At 33.7% G+C, this 21,835-nt stretch overlaps 1 protein-coding gene across 1 annotated transcript in view; it reads right to left on the bottom strand.

The window, feature by feature from the left end:
* Window positions 1-21,835, bottom strand: part of CPS1 (carbamoyl-phosphate synthase 1) — a 149,288-nt gene that overhangs the window by 7,234 nt on the left and 120,219 nt on the right. Inside the window, exons 28-34 of the mRNA XM_044670734.1 lie at window positions 21,497-21,572; window positions 19,157-19,234; window positions 15,837-15,944; window positions 14,304-14,393; window positions 13,568-13,738; window positions 9,756-9,830; window positions 5,518-5,616 (exon numbers count right to left, since the gene is read on the bottom strand). Coding sequence (XP_044526669.1) covers window positions 5,518-5,616; window positions 9,756-9,830; window positions 13,568-13,738; window positions 14,304-14,393; window positions 15,837-15,944; window positions 19,157-19,234; window positions 21,497-21,572 — 697 coding nt within the window. The remainder of the gene's footprint in view (window positions 1-5,517; window positions 5,617-9,755; window positions 9,831-13,567; window positions 13,739-14,303; window positions 14,394-15,836; window positions 15,945-19,156; window positions 19,235-21,496; window positions 21,573-21,835) is intronic.

Raw genomic sequence — 21,835 nt, 5'->3', positions numbered from 1 at the left:
ACCAAGTCATTTTGGAGAGCGAAAGGAAGCAATAGTACTACCCAACTGGGAGTATTGAGAGAGGACCCATGTTGGAAGTGGTACATGAGGAGAGGCTTCAAAGAATTTAGGAATGCCAAAAGGCAGAAATGAGGAGAGAATGCAACCCAATCTTGAAGAACAGTCTGTGCATCTGATACAGAGGGATCACGGATACTCCAACAGCCTCCTTAAATCCTTGTCCTTATAGGCTTTATGTCTCCTCGGATAAAGCCATTTAACCTCACAAGTAAATTCTTCCTTGGTCCGCATTACGCAGACTATCTGGTCCCTAGTTAGCTAAAATCTTAAAAGCTCTAGGTCAAAGGCCAGCATCAATTCAGCCTTGCCTCTAGCCAATTTAGAGTAAACCAACTCTTGCTGTACTCTCCTTTAAGATGCTTACTTATGTCTATTCTTCATATTTTCTGACTCCTCTTAGTCTGTGTTCCTTCAATCAATTGTAAAATCTACCTGTTGCCTGCGGCTAAACCTGTAACACTTCCTGTCCACCTCCTATTGCCTACTCTTGGAATGTTTTGCATTTTCTTTTCTGATCATGGATTATGTCTAATTTCTACATCCTTGCCATCCCTGACATGACCCATTCTGCCAGCAATTATATATCCATTGTAACAGATAAGCATTTTATGCTAGATTGAAAATACAGAAACCACATAACAATGACAAGCAAAATACTTCAACATTTTACTAATGTTCACCAATTTTCACCCTAAAAATACTCTTCCTAGTATTTACTTGTAAAACCTTTTTGAGGACATCAAAAGCTTAGAGAAAGAACCCCTATACCCTCCATTAAGATCTAGCTTACTTACAAGCTCTGAAACTCTTTCAATCTTTAATATGCTTCTTTGTGTGATAAAAGACTTGACAAATTGGGTTTGGGAGGAAAGGTTAAAAGAGGTGGTCTTCCAGAAAATAAATTAAAAGTATAGAAGACAGTGACTAGATTGCTTTCTGTTTCCATTGAGGATAAAGTGGGATTAAACTGAAGCAGAAAAGATTTAGACTAGATGCAAGAAAAATTTCCTGAGAGAAAAAGTTGTTAAAGATACTGGAACAATTTAATAAAGGAGACAATAGACTAATATTTTTCAGGGAGATTTAAAGAACAGGGCAGAGAGCAATCTCTTTGGCAGGGTAGGGTAGGAGAAATATCATTAAATTCTGACTCAGAACACGTGGGGTCTAATAATCCCAGCTCCACTATTGTCTAGCAATGTGACCTTAGGCAAGTAACTTTATCCTCTCACCAATAAAATGAGGGAGATTGCCTAAATGATCTCTAACGTACTTTACAGCTCTAAAACTTTAGGTTAAAAATTATAAATCTGGAGTCTGCAGACACCAAAGGAATTTGTGAACTTGGAATTTTTAATATTTTGATAGTTGTATTTTAATGTCATTGATTTCTTTGGAATTTTCTTGTGGAAATATTATTCTGAGGAGCAACCCATAGGTTTCAACAGATTGCCAAATAGGTCCATGGCACAAAAGTATTTAAATACTTCTAATTTAGGCAGTCAGCATCTTGAGGATTCCTGAAATAAGGCAAGTACAAAAAAATTGCAAAAGAACTTAAAAATATTTTTGAAGTCCTCCTAGACTTTGAAGCCACTTGGTGCACTCTAGTAGACAAACACTATATTTCTTTCTCCATATCACCTAGAACACTGCTAAGTATGGGGTAGGAGATGAATAAGTACTTGTTGACTTTGAGTTCTTAATTTAATACTAAATTGTATCTCTTAGGAGACACTGGCAGCTAATCATCTTTTGCAATGTCTAGATGACAGGAATGCTAGCTGCACTTGGAATGGAGTCAACCACAACCTTATTGTTACACGTCTCTTCTGAGGAAGAAGTAGGCTGCCTCCCATTCAGCCACTTTCTAATCACAAATGATGCTATGTCCTTGGCAGAGGTCATCATGAAAAACCTCTAGGAGTAACATGAGGTTGGGGGGCCTTTCTTTCTTTCTTCTCCTTTTCTATTTTGTAGTAACACAAGGGCATCTTCTAAGACCTCCAGACAACAGCAAGAACCTCATTATGAAGCTGTTTCACTTCTGAACCCCAAGTGGAAAAGATAAATATCCAACATGACAGTATTGGCAGGTTCCCAGCCTGAGAATCACTCTCTCTTCTGGTCAGGGGTGTTGGCTTTCACGACTGCATTACAAACTTCTATCAAACATGTATTGAACACTTGTGACACATAAAACAGCCTTTCCACAAAAAGAAATTACAGCTGTCAGCTTGCATCTGAGTAGTCTCAGATTTAAAAGCTGATTGAAAGTACCTGTGTAAAGAACCATTAGTTACTAAAGGTGAAAAGTACAAGCTGATTTATTTGCTGGGAGTTGGGAGGTTTTTTACACAAAGGAAAAGGAATAAATTCATTTCTTCGAATTAGATTGTTCACATTAATGCAATTGTTGTCTACGGTTTAAAAAAAAAAGAACAACCTACGTGATCTTGCCTAATAGTTTTGCACAACATACTTAAAGGTGATTTCTAGACTTATAATCCTGTGCTTGCTGTAATAATTCTGCACAGTAGACAAGAAGCTATTCATGATACACAATCACATGGATGTGGAATTTTCAGATAAAATGCTCGCCTTATGGTTCTGAGAAATGCAGCAGCACAAATGTCAGGATGATGCTATCCACTACAGATATCACTGAATAGCCCAATTGGAGTGGGAGGGAAAAGATTAATATAGAGATCTTTTGATCTGCACTAAAGTAAAACATTTATAAGCAGATGGCACTGCATAAAACTTGATAAGAAAAATTTTCCCACTTGTAGGAATAAAGTTAAATTGTGCTGGGATATAAGTAAGGGAGCCAATGATATTGAAGGAAACTTGGAGATAGTTTTGTTGATACATAAACTTGCATCTTATGGCAGAAGTTGTGTGAGTAAGGACTACATCAAAGTTACCCTTCATTGAAACAATTCTAAAATAAGTAGTAAATAGCAAAAAGACATTTAATAGTTATGTGGTTACATATTTATTAAGACTATGGGTAAAAATATTCAGTCATATAATAATAACTAACATTATATAGTTCCTTAAGATAGCTTATTTCATTTAACCCTTCCTCTTTCACTTAATCTTTTTTTCCTCTCCCCAATCAATTAATCAACAAGCATTCAACTGCCTACTCTATGTCAGATACTCTGCTAGGCACTGGTGATCCTAAGATAAAAATAAAAGTCTATGCCTTCAAGGAAGTTATGATACTCCTTGTCCTACTGTTTTGAGACAAAAGAAATAGAATAGCCAAAGCAACCCAATTTATTTTTGGAAGGAAGGATAGGAAGGAGGGAGACAGGATGAAATGAAAGAACTGAGTAAGGGAGGAAAAAAGGGACAGAAGAAGAGTGAAGAGGAAAGAAAGGGATGGAGGAAGTTATGTTCTTTCTTTCTCTTCAGTATCATGCTTAACTCTCAAGTAGTTTTCCTTAAAATAGTTATATCCTTAACCTCTGACCTTTTAAACATCCTTCATCTGGTTTCACATGAAATCAATTAAGTCAGATAAAATTAAATAGTAAAAAATATAAACCAACCTGAAAAATAGAATGCCAATAACGTCCTATTTTTACCAAAAACCTTAGGAAAAATATTAAGATTGGTAGCAAATGATGTTATTATCACTGAGGCAAATACATGGTGATTTTATAGTTTATGGTTTTCTAGTTAGTAAGGTCTATTGAACCTGTGAGTTTCAATTCAAGATTAAGAATTGATCCAAATCACTGGAAATGAAAGATTACTCCATAATGTCAAAGAAAGACCATCCATCTGCTACTGGTGATGACTGGCATTCCCTGCCTCCAACATAGTGTATATTAGATGGGAAAAAGGGCTCTTGTACTTCCTTATTAGTTTATAATGGTATGAATCAATTCTGCCATAAAACATAAGCTTCAACCTTTTGATATTTCTTTATGTATTTTTTCAAATGCTGTGATTTTAAAATAAAACCCCTGCTAGCAATGTATACTGAAGCATAAGGAAGTTTCTTGCAATAACTCTTGTTTTTGTTGGCACAGTGATTTGTTAATAAAATGTACTGAAAACTAGGCCTTCAGTGGGAAGCCCCCTTTGAGCTTTTTAAAGTTTAAGAAAACATTTTTTCTTTCTACAAAGAAATATTCTGCTCAGTCAAATGAGAACTAGTGTTTGAGTCACAAAAATACTTAATATGGCTCAGATTAAATATTGCATCCCATTTCCTGGAAGCACTAGAACAGAATGGGGAACAATTTTATCTACTGCTGCCTTTTTAAACTGATATTCTAAAATACTAGCACTAAGATTATTAGTTGTGAAGAGTTGCTCTGAGGACTTTGCCTCCTTTGAAGGCTGATGGGTCTCACATTAAACTTTTAGCTATAACTAGATATTGGGCAAATTTTCTCATACTTGAGATGGAATAATATTTAAAACCTACTTGTGATGTGAAGCATCTAACACAAGGTTTAAATTGTCTTTGAATTGCCATTAAAACTGGCAGTTACAAGTAACTTTAAGAAGGCAGCATTTAACTCCTTCAAAATATATTTTTGCCTATAGCCAATGAAGAAATTTGTTTCTCTTAACTAAACATATTTGTTACTAGGAATTTGTTTTTCCTTTCATTTTTTGTCAATGGGATGGGATGTTTAGGGGGTGTATTTTTATTAATTAAAGAAATCTTTAAAAACAGAGAAGTAGAATGCTACAGATATGGATTGATGCATATTCTTGCAGATAAGGATATTATTATATTGTTGGTTTTGCATTTGTAAGTAGTACAGGAGAACTCTCAGAGAATTATATAATTGAAAATATTTGTAATGTAAAAAAAATCAATTAAACTTTTTTAAAAGTAGAGCTAAACTAAGGTATTCTCTTCTGAAACCTCTCAAAGAATCTATTACTCCAGTCAACCCCCCAAGTCTAGCTTGCTTATAAGAAGACACCTAATGAGACAATTTTCGTAATAACCACCTACTAGCTGAAGAATATCTAGTACTGTTTTAATTATATTTTTATTGATTTTTATGTAACAATTCAGAGCATCAGTTTATTAAATGCACAGCAGGGCTATCATGCCAATTGTTTTTATAGGACCCTAGAATTAGTCAATCAAAAAATAAAGAAATTGACCAGTAGGAAAATATATAGCAACCTGAAAAAAGTGTATAAGCAAAACAGACTATGGTATCATCTCTTAACATGAGCAACTACCCTTTTATCAGGGGATCTTAATCTTTTGCGTTCAGACCCTCTGGCAGTCAAGTAAATAAAAGTGAACAGATAATCCACTAAGAACAAGCTATTCATTTTGTAAGCTCTCCCTTTCCAACTCAAATTCTAAACCATAGAACCTTCATTTTTCCTTCTCTATTCAATATCTGGTTTCTTTTTCCCTCTTGCCATCTCTCAGATGTATGCAGATGTACCCAAAAGCACACTTACCTGGATCCCAATTAGGATGCCTTTTTGGGGTATCTTAAATCCTGTGGAGAGCATGGCCTTCAGGAAGGCAGTATGAATACTTTCACCAAAGCAAGCAACCTGTTTGGAGAGAAGATGAGATGATTAATACCACTTAGCAACCTAAGAGCATGTGCCAGGATAGCAGAGGAGAGATCATCAGGGGACTTGGTCAGGGAATTCCACTCAGCCTTTCCACGGACCTGGGATTTTATCAATGTAGAGAAATCCTGAGGAGGAAACTAATTTTCTCAACACAGATCATCTTTTCTGCAGCTTACAGTACTGGAGAGTTGTACAAGGCACAAAAAGTTCAGTGATTTGCCCAGGGATGTTTTGAAGGCATGTGTCCAAAAGAGAACAGGAAGAGAGATTTTCATGACTCTGGCATCTTTTTTTTTGATACATACTATGCCACACTGCAGAGTGTATGAGGTACTATAATATAATATTAAAATTTTGTGGCACATCCAGAGAAAGAACTGTGGAAATAGAAATGCAGCAGAAAAACATATGATTGATCACATGTTTCGATGGGGATATGACTGGGGTTATTGACTTTAAATGATCACTCTACTGCAAATATTAATAATATGGAAGTAGGTTCTGAACAGTGATACATATAAAACCCAGTGGAATTTTTCATTGGCTCTGGGAGGGGGGATGGATGAAGGAGGAGATGAAAAGAACATGCATCATGTAACCATGGGAAAATATTCTTAATTAATTTTAAAAATTTAATGCTTGAAAAGTAAAAAAGGGTATGTGGCAAATTTCTCATTCTCATTCCTCTCAAAAGAAATAATTAATGAGAAGTATTTGAATTAGACATATGTCTCTTATTTAATTTAGGTTGCCTATAATACGACAGTCATGAGATCCAAATCCAGACACCAATCAGGATAAAAGAATCTTATGTTTTTAAATAAGTAACAAGAAATAAATAATCATTCCTTTCTCCAAAAATAAACTAGAAATAAAACTTGCACTGAATGGACAGATAGATAGATAGATAGATAGATAGATAGATAGATAGATAGATACACAGATACACAGATACATATATAGATACATAAATACATAGATACATAGATGGATAGATAGCTAGATAGAGGGATAGCTGGATAGATAGATAGATAGATAGATAGATTAAATAATGGATGGATATATAGATAGAGAGATACATAGGCATACATATAGTTGCACACATATGTATTTATGTGCATATATGGATGTTTGTATATAAATATATCACTTTAAAATTGGGAGATCAGGCTTGGAGTCACAGAATTGAAGCTGGAGCTCAAAAGAAGAAGATTATAATAGGGTTTAGATTTTTTAAAAAGATACTGCTATAGTAGATTAGATAAGGGGTTTCAGGGACATTGGAGATAAGTAAAAAAATTTTGATCTTGACTGACTAGGAAGATGGTGATAATTCCAATACCAATATGTATATATATGTATATATATATGTACACATACATATATACATACATATATTTCCATATATGTGTATGCATGTATATATACTTTGAAACTGGGGGGGGGATCAGGCTTAGGATTAAAGAGAAAGTAGCACTGAAGCTAGAGTTTAAAGGAAGAAGATTATAAGAGGAAGGGACGTAGAGGAAATCTGATTAAAAGTAAGAGCTTGTAGGAACACACAAAAGCCAGGTAGCACTGGGCAAGACCAGAAAGTAGCTGTAGCCTAGATTGACTTTAACCTAGAATACATGAAGACAAATAGAGAAGTAAGATTGGAAAAGAAGGCTGAAGCCAGATTGGGCAGGGTCTCACATGCCAGAGTATGGCGTCTGCATTTCATTCTATGGGTAATGAGAAAACCACTCAAGGATTTTAATCAGGAAAGTTACATGATCAGACTTGTACATTAAGAAAACTATTTTGGCAATAGTGAGAAGGAGAAATTGGAAATAAGAAAGGCAATGAGATCTGTTAGGATTGTATTCTAATAGCTTAGATGAGAGGTAATAAAGACGGAAAGACAAGGATTACATTGAAAGTAAAAGAGAGGATATGAATAAAAAATATGATGCTATAGTAGATTAGATGTGGGATTTCAGGGAAGTCAGAGATAAATACAAAGTTTTTAGCTTGACTGACTAGGAAGATGGTGATAATACCAATACAGACAGAGAACTGAGAAAGAGACACATGACATTTAGGTGGATATACACAGCAGATGCTTGAAAATGCAAGACTAGAGTTCAAGAGGAGTAGTGAGAAAAAGAAAGAGAAAAATAGGAAATGGAAAGGAATTTTAAGTAAAACAAAGTCCTAGAAGAGATGAGAGAAGATGTGATCAAGGGTAAAAATTGTGAGATTAACCTTGGCAAAGAGATTTCATTTTCAGAGACAAAAGGAAAGAATGGAAAGATGGTTGCAGATGTAGTGAGGTTTTGAAGTATAAAAAAGAAAAGATAAGAGAGCCCACAACATATGGTTTCAATGAGTGAGGTCATCTGTGGCATTGAGAGCTGAAGTGTGGGCTTGAGAATGGAAAAGATTCCAAACTCAAACATACAAGGAACTTTATCAGTAAAGCAGCAATGGGAAGCTTAGATCAATGGTCAGATTCCTCAGAAGGATTAGTATTGGCATGCCTCTCATCATTAAGGAAAGTAAAATACAACTTCTTCACCATGGGCAGAGGTTGATTCAATTCTAAACAAGATATGCATGTACTGAAAATGTCTCTTTGAAGAATAATTGGGCTTTCACTAATCAAGACTTATTCTTATTTCAGTATGAGACAGACCTTCCGACATCTTACTTTATGATACTTGTGAATATAGATCTTTCTAACTCATAAGAATGATCTCTTTATGAATAAAATATTCTCTTCTTCCATCTGCAAAAATTGGCTCCATTTCTAACCCTTTCATATTCTCATCAGCTCCAGAAATGTATGTCTGGAGGCAGAAAAGACATGAGGGTATTTTCTTTGACCATTAAACTCTGAAAATAGATAGGCCACTCCACAGAAAACAGCACTAATGGAAAACAGATCTTTCAACACATTAGAAACTGGACTGATGGAACACAGACCTACTACTGTATCACCCCAAATACCAAGCTTAACCTGAAGAGCTCCTTCTTATTACATAATGGAAACATGAATGATATCATTAATTCTAAAATTCAGTTTTCCAACCTATTACTAGTCTTGGGCAAAAATTAGACTGCATTTGGGGGAATGATTATAAGATATAGCAAAGGAGCAATGATCTTCAGCCCAACCTGACACAACTAGACTAATCATTTATCTTTCCACTACTGTCCCTATTTCATTGATTTCCTCCTTTATATCTTACTTGTAACTATGCAACCATAAAAATATCAGATAGTTGATGCAATTTTTTTTCCTTTACCAAATACTTCATCCACATTAAGGGTAAATACCCATACCCCACAGCTTGATGTTGCCATTTGGATGTGCACTGATGAGAATATGAAGTTTGCAACTAATATGTCTGTCAAGGGCTAGATGACTCATAAAATGTACTGACACTGACATGTAGAGAACTTTCCAGAATATGACAGCTTTCTCCAAGAAACATTTTATACCCACAAAAAACTCCCAAAACAAAACAAAACAAAACAAGAAGAAAAGAAGAACCCTTCAAAAGAATCTCAACACGAGGGAAGGGGGACATCCAGTGGTCAGTTCCATTACATTTTTTCTGATAAATCCTCCTGGGACTTGAAGGTGCATGGATTCTTTTAATCTGTTTTTAGATTTTTGTTAAATATTTGTACACTATACTCAATTTAAGTAGGACTATCCCTATTGTTAAATTCCCAATACTGTTAAGATTAATTTCTTGGTTGAAAAGATAGCAAAAGTCTTTAGGACCTTATTATAAAGATCCATGAGCTTTCCTGAATAGCTTATAATACCTAGAAAAACAAAATTTCATTGTCATATCTAGAAGCAAATCAGAAATATTAAATTAACATACTGAAAAATAATAGGTAAGAAAAATAACTTGACAAAGCAAGTATGGGTATTAAAGGAGTTCAAAAGTTATTCTGACTGCAAACAATTTTTGTGTTCTCATCTTTAATATACACATTTTCAGACCAAAAGCCTATGTCTTTTCAGTCTAGTATATTAATAAATATTTTGATGTTATGATGATGAGTGGTGATGATAATTATGATAATAATAAGTCCAAAAATCATTAACTAAGTACCTCTCCAGTGGACGCCATCTCACATCGTAGAATTGGATCTGCATCTCTCAACCGGGGCCAAGAAAACATTGGAGCCTAATAAAAAAAATAAGGAAAAAGTAAGGTAAGAAAGAAAGATAAAAGGAATAAATGAAGAGGGAAGTGCAACAAGTCATCTCTCACAAAATCCATTTAGGTTGCTGTAGACATGTCAGTATTTCATTGGTAAAGGCTATTGACTTGAAAGATTGCTATAAAATTCAATTCCAAGAATTTCCTGCATTCTTGTCCAAAAATATGGGTTAAATGATCACAAATTCTTTCAATAATAGGGCCCCTGTGATCAGTCCATGCCAAGGTTTCTAATCTAGCCTACACAGAATTTTCTCCCAAACAGTGATTTAAACATATAGTCTACTGGGCATCGAACTCCCAAGACAAAGGGTTCAAACATTTTTTTTTTCTTAGTAGGGCTTTTAAACATTCATCTCCATGTTCTGATGTTTTGGACTTGCAACAGGCAACCTTGCCAGAAATGGCTGTCTGTGAGCTGACTTCTAAAACATTAAGCAGTTGTTGACACCTCTTTAAAAGCTTTGGAAAACATTCTGCTTACAAATATTTCTGCCAAGAAGTTTCGTGTAATATGAACAGATAAGAGATTCTTTTTTACTTTATCAGTGAAATTTCCATTGAAATTAAATGTTTATATCTCATTTATATACATGTATATTGCCTATTTTTATCCTAAGCTTAGAATCTAACTCATCATGACAAAATACCAAATCCAGAAACAATTTATTTTATAAATTCCAATCCCAATTATAGCTCACTATGTATACCCTAGGGAACTCATTTAATATTTCTTAAGTTCAGTTTCCTCAAGTTCGGAATGGAAATGCCACTAGCAAGCATCCACCCACCTTACTAGGTTGCTGCTATAGTTACTGCTGATCAGTAATTATGAGACATTTTAAGTACATAATTGTAATAACTATATTTCTAGAGCACTTTAAAGTTTATAAACTGCATGTAATATCACTAAAATGCTAAATGATGACTATTTGATAAGTAAAAATGAAATGATTTTTTAAAAAAATTAGCCATTTCAGATTTTTGTTATTTGTTAAAGAGATGTATTTGTAAATGTTGACCAACATACACACACACACACACACACACACACACACACACACACACATATATATATTTGTATGTCTGTGTGTTTTTCCAGATCTCTAATTGAATTGATATGAGGACACTCCCAGGACCACTATAGCACCCATTCTGTAATTTGTTTAAATCACAATTCTTTAACCTATTTATTTCTGCCCTGAGCCACATTTAACTTAAAGTCTTATCCACAATCCTTAAAAATAATCATGGCAAGAAAAATATAAATGTGTAAAAGTAGTATATCACATTCTCAAGTAACAAAAGATATTTGATTATTAAATGTTTTCTGATCCCCAAAAGAATTCCCACAGATTACCACTCATTGATAGACACAATAACCCAAGGACTCTATAATATAATTTATAAGAAGAATATATCTTCCCCTGAAACATGACTATAAAACACCAAGTGCTTTCTCTGCTTATTACAAAAAGATTTCATCTGTCACTAAAATATTTTCTAACTTCTATAGTTACTCTAAATGGCATTTCTCATTTTAGCTCCTTCTCCTGAGTTTTGTTGGTTTTATATACAGGAATGCTCAAATTTATGTGGATTGATCTTATATCCTACACCTTTTTTGAAGGTTTTAATTATTTTAATCAATTTTTAAGTTGGCTTTAGGATTTTCTAAGTATACCATCACTCTATGCACAATAACCAATAATATGCAAATGTTTATTTCCTTAACATCTATTTCTTGCCTTATTGATATATTTGGCATTTCTAGCACTATGATAGTAGTAATGATAATGAATAGCATTGCTTTATCGTAGGTCTTAATGGAAAGACCTCAAATTTTTCTCTATTACAAATAATATTTGGTCTTGGATTTAAATAAATATTATTTACCATATTAAAACAATTAGTAGAGTTTTTCATGTAAACATGCATAGGATTTTGTCAAAGACCTTTTCAGTAACTATTGACATAAATATATGGTTTTTCCTTTGTATTATTGACATGATTTATTATATTTATTCCTCTAGGAAAATCCCAATATGGTCATAATGTATAATCTTCTAATTATTAGTGAAGTCTAATTGCTAATATTTCATTTAAAATATTATTTAAAATTTTACATCAATGTTTGTTAGGGATTTTGAGCTGTATTTTCTTTCTCTGCTTTGTCTCTTCTGGTTTCAGATATCAAAACCATAATTATATTGTAAAAAGGGATTAGAAACAGGCCTTTCTCCTTGTATTTTTGCAAACTGTGTATACCAGAAGAACTTATTAATTTATTGCCTCTCAATTATTTGATAGAATTTATATGTGAATTCATCTGGTCCTGGAGTTTGTTTTTTTTTTATTTAAGTGTTTATTTGTGGCTCATTTAATTTGTTTTTCTGACATTGAGCTATTTAAATATTGGTAATCTGAGTATGTTATGTTTTTGTAACCATTCATCCATTTCCTGTGAGTTAACAATTTTGCTAGCACATACTTGGACAAACATGTTGATATTTCTTTTCTTTTCTCCTAAATTGTAGGGAGTTCCCATTTTCCATTTTATATATGAAAAATTCTGTTTTCCTCTTTTTAATCAATTCTGCTAAGTGTTTACTTTATTATCTTATTTTAATAGCTCCCCATTTTAATTATCAATTCAATGATATTTTGCCTTTTGAGTTTTTTCATTTATTCTTTAATTTTCCTATTTTCTACCTTTTTATTTAATAAGGGATTTGTGACTTCTTGTTGTTGAAGATTTTTTAATTTTATGCTTAACTATTTAATTTGCTTGTTTTTCCATTTTATTGATGAAAGCACATAAAGATATAAATTTTCCCTTCAGAACTGTTTTAGCTGCTTCCTATGTAAGGATGGGATTTTTGCAAGGGGGATGGGACAAAGGGAGCCAGAAAAGGAGTGACTCAAAGACTGGCTCTTTTTATTATTACACCTGTAAGTTTTAGTATATAGTCATTTGCTATGTTAATAGCATTGTCCTTTTCTTTTATAAAACTTTCCATTTTTCTATAACTTATTATTTGACTCACTAGTTCTTTAGAACTATGTTATTAAGCTTCTAATTGCATTTTAATTCTTTCCTTAACAGTTGTTAATGACATTACATTAATAATATTTTGGTGTCTAATATTCATACATATCTTCTGCGACAAAAACACAAGTTTGAAAATCCTTGAATCGCTTAGATAAATTTTTATGATAGGATGAGATATTGGGCAAATCATTCCCATTCTAAACTGTGTATGGCCAATATTCTCATCTAGTTTTTCTTGACAACTATGTCACTGTGAGAGTATAGCACTGTGTCTTATGGAAGGAATAAATGGCCAAAAGAAGCCTATAATTAGAAGATTCTAACACAGATTCCTAATCTGGCATTTTTGCCTATTAAGTCCCCATTGATATCAACCTTTAGGGACGAATTTCATCTGTTCACCTGTCTGGCACAATTAGTCAGTCAATTAGCATTATTAAACTCTCATTATGTGCCAGGCACTATGTTGAGCTCTAATGATACAAACAAAAGCAAAAAACAGTCTCTGCCTATATCTCTAGCTACATATAAATGCATATATATACATGCATACAAATATATACACACCTGTGTACTCATGTAGTAATATGTTTATGTTACATATATACCTTATATTCTCTATTTTTCAATTTACATATTTTCCATTTACCTTAATAGCAACATAGTCAGCAGGAATTATGGGGTGATTTAATGTAGGAAGATTGGTCTCATCGATGTTTTCTCCAATCATCACCTTTGTGGCCACATCAATGAAGTCTACTCCAAGGGTCTTAGACACGAAGGGGAATGATCGGGAAGCTCTTAAGTTACATTCTATCACCTGGAAATAAAGATTAAATTGAATAAGGCAATGAAAGGAAAATATAAGGGTAAGAACTATTCTCTCTAGTAATACATATTGTTTGTCTAATAAGCTATAGTCTGAAGTGTCCTGGGATCATCAATAATTATGGCACGTAATTTCTCAAAAATTTTAATATAGTCTAATTTTTAAGGCTAGCCTATTTCCTTATATCACTTTTCTTTAAATGACGCTCAAAACCATTCCCTTTTCCTTGTAACAGCACAGTAGCACACCAATATTTGCCCACAGACAGCAATTTTTATAAACTTGCTACAGCCTCAAATGACCACATTGCATTCGCAGAGATCACATTTTCCTTCAATGTAGCACAGAGGACTTAAAGCCATGGATGGCATATCAATGACCCAAAGATTCCATCCCAAAAAGGCAAGTTTTCAGTGCTCGCCTCCATCCCACATGCAGAGATGCTGCAGCAGCCTCAGGGACGCTGAGAAATGGAAGCCCTATAATACCTGAGCTGAACTGACCTCACACTGTAATTATGAGTATTGTCTTCTCAAACAGCCATGACAATTCTTACCAGGACATCGTTTCCTCTCACAAGAAACTGCACATTGAATGGTCCAGAGATAGCAAAGGCCTTTGCAATTTTTCTGGTGGCATCCTTTACCTAGAGGGAAGAGATAAGATAATGCAATCATGATATTATTTTATACAATGTATAACATTAATAAATGTTATTTCCTTAATAATAAAATTTAATAATAAAATATGTTTTCATATATTTTGTTGTATATTATATATAAAAATAATAATAAAAATAAATGCATTTCTTTAACCTCTTCATTTCTATAACTGAGAACTTTCTGATGATCCTTTTAGCTATTGATAAATATTAGGCACTAATGATGCAATGGCCAATAGAAAAATAGATATCATTTATTTATTATTACCTTTCCTCAATCACATAGGGATTTATTTTCTTTAGATTCACTTTGATGGCTAGCTGAAGACTTTTTAGCCTAGTGATTCCAGTATCAGAAGACATAGAACAAAATTCTTCTCAGAACCAAAATTTCACCTGCTGAGGAGCAATTACATGATATGGAAAAGAGGCAGGACAGCTTTCTTTTAGGTTGCATTCTTGAGACAGACAATTGCCTGACCCGTGGAGGAGTTAAAGTGAGATGGATGGATAAGGGTGAGAGGGTGGCTACATTTCTCCACAGGAGAGCCCTAAGTGTCCCCTACACGTTGTGTCCATATAGCTAGAAATTAAGAGCTGTGAGAGTGGCCTGATGAAAGAAGTCATGGGTGCTTTACAGGTTACCTTTTTGAGAGCAGAGAACCAATTTAATGGGAAGATGAAAGAAACAAAGACCTATGTATCAATTCCAAGAACTGAGTTCTAGGACATTTGGAAAATTAGAGTTCTTAGAATCATTATTCTGAAGCAGGGACATATTTGAAATAGGTGCATTTCATGCAGCACTATTGTTCTCTTGAGCTATTTCCTCAATCTAATATTTCCAAATCTGACTTTCATTCACTGTTGCAATAAAACACTAGAATGGAAGATGAAGAAAGATTGTCTGAAAAACTATACTAAGCAAATTAGATAGAAGTGAAGATTAATATTAAAAGAACATCAGCTGTGAGAAATGCCTTATAAACTTAAATTATGGTTTGAAAATACCCATGTATGTTACATATTGATTCAGCTTTCCTTCTTGGGAAAGATTTTAAGATCCCTAATAAAACTGAATTTATGTTTGAAAGAGGGAAGAAAAGAGCTAGTTCATTTTCTTTAAAATGTCCTAATGATCCTGAGAAATAAATTTGTTCCACTGAATTTTATAGTGGTACCCACAAGTTATTAGAAAAAAGAGGGAGCCCTTCATTAAGTTGTATAAAACCTCTTGAGAATTTTTGAAAAACGTAGATAAGAATTCCACAAAATAATAAAAGTAGAGGCTCTACAATTGTCGTCAGTAGCAGAAACACCTACATGGATTAAATGATATCAATATATTTTCATTACACGTTATGTAAAAAAAAAGTTGATATCTTTGCCTTTGGTCTAAATCCTTAGACATTATATAACAATGATAACCTTTTCAATGGCTCCTTGACTGATGGTTTGTGTTGGTAGCATCAGAGTGGCATCTCCTGAATGGACCCCTGCATCTTCCACATGTTCAGAGATGGCATGGGAAATAACCTAGAGGAAAAAAAGAGAAAATTGGAGAGAAGAGAAGAGAAGATCAGTTAATTACCATTTCTAATAAGAAGACTATCTCATTCTCAGGCAATTGATCTATCCTCTTGGTGATTCCCTATTTAATGATATAATAGCAGATATACACTGTAATGATTTGACTAATTGAGAAGTATGCTTTCTTACTAGAGTGTTATAGAAAAGCATAAACCTTAATAGCTAGTATTCACTTCTGCTAATTAATATGGAAATAGCCTATACTATCCAAAGAATCCTGGAATTTCTTTCTAGCAACACATTTTACACACACACACGCACACACACGCACACACACACACACACACACACACACACAATTCTACAATCAAAGAATTCTGGTCTACTTTTTGCTCATCACACATAATACTCCAACTCCCATCTTTGACCTGGCTACTATTTTCCTCACCTCTACCTTTTAGAACATCTGGTTTCCTTTAAGATTCAGTTAAGGCCAACTCTGGGAGGTCTTTTCCAGTCCACTTTGTTGCTAGTAATATTTTATCCTATAACACTAATTTCCATCTACTCTGCATGCATTTCTATATATCTATTGATATAGATATAGATATAGATATAGATATAGATATAGATATAGATATAGATATAGATATAGATATAGATATAGATATATTCTCCTTTATTTGAATATAAACTCCATTAAAGCAGAAAGTTTTCCCTGGTAACCACAGAACATAAGTAAGCACTTAATGAATATTTGTAAATTGATTGACTTTAAAGTTCTGGGTTATAAACTGAAAGACTTGGGAGATCAGTACTTTCAATCATTGTTTGAGCAAATGTATTTTCAAAAGGAAAATGAAGAAAAGAAATGAAAAGATGGCTATGAGAAAGTGTTGAACAACTGAATTGGGTTTTATGGGTATCGAGTTTTTGTTATTGTTGTTGGTAACTGAGAGGTTGAACGATGTAGTCATGAACAATGTCTCAGGAAGATCTGAAATCAAGTCCTGCTCCTGACACAATTACTGTGTGTATTGGCTATGTATTGGTGAAATTTATGGGAATGAGAGTCATGATGAAAACATGAAAAGTTATGCAATGCTCAAAAGAAAGAAATATAGTAAATAGCATAGAAGAGTTATACTTTCTGTTAAGAAGGCATATACATTGACATCAAAAATGTCAAAACAGAGCATTTGGATAATAATGAAAAAGAAAGGAAGCAACAGTGTTATGGAAACTTGACTACCCAGAGAGAGGATTGGAATGGCACTATCCTAATATATGTAACCATGCTGGCACAGAAGCAAAAATTCATTTAAGGGAGGGAGCATTTTTAGTGATTAGAACATTTGCTGGAAGTATCATTCTGGTTATCTCTATCAACGTAGGTCAATTTCTTTCTGTGCAATTTATAATCCTAAAAATCTGCCTAAAGTCCTTAGAAGATAAGTGACTTCCAAAGGTCACACAGCCAGTATGTATCAAATGTTAAATGTGAACCCAGTTCCAAATGACCCTTAGTCTGTATAGACTCAGATAGAATGATCAATGGGAAGAAATTCTAAGAAGACATTCCTATTGTCTAGAAAAACATCTGCCAAAGCTATAACAATGAATTAGAACTAACAAAAAAACCGAATTGAATCAAATATTATATATTTAGGTTCCAAATATGTGGGCAAGTTCAGGATGGGAGAGATTTAACAAAATAGAAGGGTGATATCTTGCAGGAAAGGATGCAAGAATTGAAGTCAGGAAAATCTAGAGTTTGAATTCTGATATTCATATTCACTTTTAAACTCTAGTAAGACCTCTCAACTCTCTTAACCTTAATTTCCTCACCCATAAAAATAGAATACATGTAATTCCCCACTTTACATGTTTTTATAAGAAAATCAATTTGCAAACTTTTAATTATTACATAATTTTAAATTTTTAGCAGGACTTCATATCAAAAAGATTGCAAGAGATTAAATGACTGAACCTTCAAGATAATTCAATATAAGAGGTCTTCCAGTAGGATTTTTATAATCTTATAGTCCACTATTAATATTCTAGTTGTATCCAGAAGAAGAGGGTTCAGAGTCCTAATATAAGTGAATTGATAAAAGCACATATAGAATTAACATGAGGTTCTTTGTGACAGTTTTTAAGAGCTAGCACAATAAACATAAGATTACCAAAAATGATGAAGGGACTAGAAACCATGATATAAAGGGATCAGAGTAAGCAACTGGTCATTTTTAGCCAAGGAAAAAGCCATGTAAATAGGGGCTATTTCAAAATAGCATTCAAATATTTGAAAGAGTATCAAATGGAAGAAAGACTGAATTTGTTCCATGTATGACCAAAGTGCAGAACTAAAAGTAATGTATAGGAATATCAAGAGCAAAGATTTCAGTTTAATGTAGGAAAGGATTTTCAAATAATTATAGCTCTTTAAAATGTGAATGAGTTGTCCTACGAGACAGCAAACTCTTCATTACTGGAAGAGTTTAAGCAGAGGTGAGATAGCTACCTGTTAAGGATACTCTAAAAAGGATTCCTAAGGGAAATGAAATGGCCCAGCCTCCAAATGTGTTTTTTTTTCCTCAGATGAAACAACATGCCCTATTTTTAGAACTATAGAATATGAATAAATGTATTCCACAGAGCTCTCATTTTTCTCCAAGGGTTGGGTATAACTAGCAATAGGACAACAAACTCTATTAGACAAAGACCTAATCTGTTGTGGTAATTTTTATGCAATTATCTTTATCCACCCTACTATATCCATTCTTTACCTTTGCTAACCCAATCAAATAAAGGATCAGAGAAATCTGGAGAGAAGAAAAGCAGAGGCTTTCATTTGTGAACATCAGAGCTGTTGGGTATATTTATAGCCTCCATTGAAATATGAAAGGAAAACTACAGAAAAAAGAAATGAAGGAGAATCTATTTTAAAAGAACTATGACAACAGGATGATAATTAATTCTGAAATTTTTCAAAGGAATTTCTAACAGGTAAGAAGAATAGAAAATATGGTATCTGTGACATCAGCTGAAATGTCAATTAATTAGCATTTTTAATTGTACTAACCTACTTTCCCATTGAGTATTAAAAATGTGGGGTTTTTAATCTATCCATAAATTGTAATGTTTGTAAGATTTCAAAATTTTTAGATTAAAAAGGGTTTGAGTAGGAATTTAGGAGGTAAGGTTAGGGTTCTTACTCGTCCATCTTTGCCAACAGCATCCATTTCCACTTCTCGAGCTCCCTCAACAAATTTTGTCAACACGACTGGATGTTCCTGTCACAAAAACAAAAAAGAAAATCAAACCTAGGAATTGAAACCACAAACGGTATCAAGGGAATGCTGTTGCTTATATGAATACTACTTAGGAGATTCTAAACTCCTTACAATAAATAAAGTTGGTAGCAAAACTCTTCTACAAGAATAAGGATATTGAAAGTTGAATAGTTAGGCTAGAGACCTTTCTCTAACATCTAGCAATTGGTGAACTAAAAATGAATTCTAAAATTACACATACAATCAGAAACTATATATTATGGTGTTGTGTTTTTTTTCATATGAAAGACTTCTCACCCTCTGTGCCCAAAAAAATCTCATCACTTAGCCTATTGTTCTTAGTTAGGTTCTGCCTATTTCCCCAAAACAGAATCTTAGAGTGAGAAGGGACCTCAATAACCATCTAATCCAGCCTGAATAAAAATCTTTGCAACAATAGCTTCAATAAGTGGCCATCTAGCTTTTACTTGAAGACCTCACACAAGGAGAAATTTATTACCTTCGAAGGCTGCCCATTTTACTTTTGGATAATTCTAATTCAAGATGTTTTTCTTTAAAAGTAGCTTAATTCTTCTCGTCTGTCTATAATTTCCACCTTTTATAATGCTGCTAACTGGAGTCAAAAAGAAGTAAAATCTCTCTTCCATATGACAGCATTTCAAATACTAGGAGATAATTTTCATGTTCCTCCTAAATGTCTGGTAGATAGGTCTTAAGTGTGGGTCTGGCAGTACAGAGACACAATGAGATTTAAGGTTCTTTGGGATGAAGAAGATTATCTAAATGTGTGCATAGCTAGGTGATAAGGCGAATAAGAGTATCAAGCCTGGAGTCAGGAGGATTCATCTTCCCAAGTTCAAATCTTGCCTCAGACATTTGCTAGCTAGGTGACTCTGAACAGGTCAATTAACCCTGTTTGCCTCAGTTCCTCATATGTAAAATGAGCTGGAGAAGGAAATGGCAAACCACTTCCATATCTTTGTTAAGAAAACCCTACAAAGAGTTGGACATAATTTAAATGGCTTAACCACAAAGACACCAATGACAACAAATCAAAATATGAGTCGTTAAAAAGAGTACTTTGGAAACAAAAGGTTTGTACATATCATTCTCTTCTCTTGAAACAGGGAACATTATAAGAACTTGGAGCAAAGGAACTTAAGTTGATAGAAAGAATAGTAGCTTAAGTAAGCAATTTAAGTAATTTAAGAAAGAATAGACATTCTCTTTAACCAAAATAAACTAAACTAATCCTGAAATCTTGTGATAAATTCTACTCCTTGATACTAGACTTCCAATCAGATTTAGCTTGAAAACCCAAAATGTTTATTTTAAATTCCTACCCAAAATCTCCACTACCAGAAAATTCAATGAAGATAGTAACCACTGTACAGGACAGGTGCCTGCCTTCATTTGTATGGGAACTATCCACACTCTTCATTCTTCTTTGAAATGCCTCTGATTTCACTCTTCAGCTCCCTCCAAATTTCATTCACCTAACATCAAACTCTTCCCTGTGAATTTTTTTTACCCCAACTTGCTTTTGAAAACATTTAAAAGGAAAATACTACTTTCATCTTCCACAGTACAAGGTCTACAGATCAATAACCCCACTGGGTAAATCTTAAGCGGATAGCACCGAGGTAATACCAGTGGGAAAAAAAGAAAAACAAGCAGGCTGCAGAGGAAAGCATTTGAGTTACCAGAAAATGTACAAAACTTTATTAATTTACAAATGGATGAGGGCACCAAAAAAGAAAAAAAAAGATAAGCTGAATAAGAACATTTAGTATAAATCTACACTGCTGACAAAAGCAAACATGCTGTCAGGTTTAAATTAAATTAATTAATTAAATTTAAAACTATAAAAGCTTTCATTTTTATTGACTACCATAATTGAGGTGGTCCAATGCAAGAAGAGTCAGTACACCCTTATTTGTCATCTAATCCATAAGTAGGCCAAGAATTCTTAATCAGCTATATGCTTACAGGTGCAAATGGGTAAATTTCTGTTTCAGTTCTTTATGTGTTAAAAACTAAATTCCAGCCAAGTAGCCTGAGAGGACTACAAGAATCTAACCATAATTGCCTGTGGCTGAAACATCTTATTTGTACATGGAGTAGGCTAATAGCCAGAATAAACTTACCTAATAGTATTATATGAGAAAAAAAAGAAAATACAAAACAAGAAAAGAACACAAAATAGGACTATAATTAGTGAAAAGTTGGGAAGGAGACAATGAGAGAAATAAATGATGATACCTGTGAGACCCTAGTTGCCTCTGCTAGAAATTTCTTCATCTCATCCTCAGAGAATACTACATTCATGGCAGACCCACTGTGAAAAGGGAAAAAAAAAGAGCAGGTCAGTTTCTTTTTATGTCTTCAGAAGCAAAGCATGCAAGACAGGACCACTTTGATTCTCAGAACATTTTCAAGCAACCTCTGTAGTTCCAATCTCTTGTTCCAGCCTGGGCTAAAAAAGAGGGTGCTTGTCTCTAAAGTGAGTCATTATTCCAGTTATTCATCGAGACAATCCATCTCAGTAGAATACTAAAAGGGGGGAAAAGACCTAGGTGAAGAATAAAAAGATGAGCACCA

Source organism: Gracilinanus agilis, chromosome 3 (genome assembly GCF_016433145.1).
Source record: "Gracilinanus agilis isolate LMUSP501 chromosome 3, AgileGrace, whole genome shotgun sequence".
Lineage (NCBI taxonomy): Eukaryota > Metazoa > Chordata > Mammalia > Didelphimorphia > Didelphidae > Gracilinanus > Gracilinanus agilis.
This window is presented reverse-complemented; position numbering and strand designations above follow the sequence as displayed.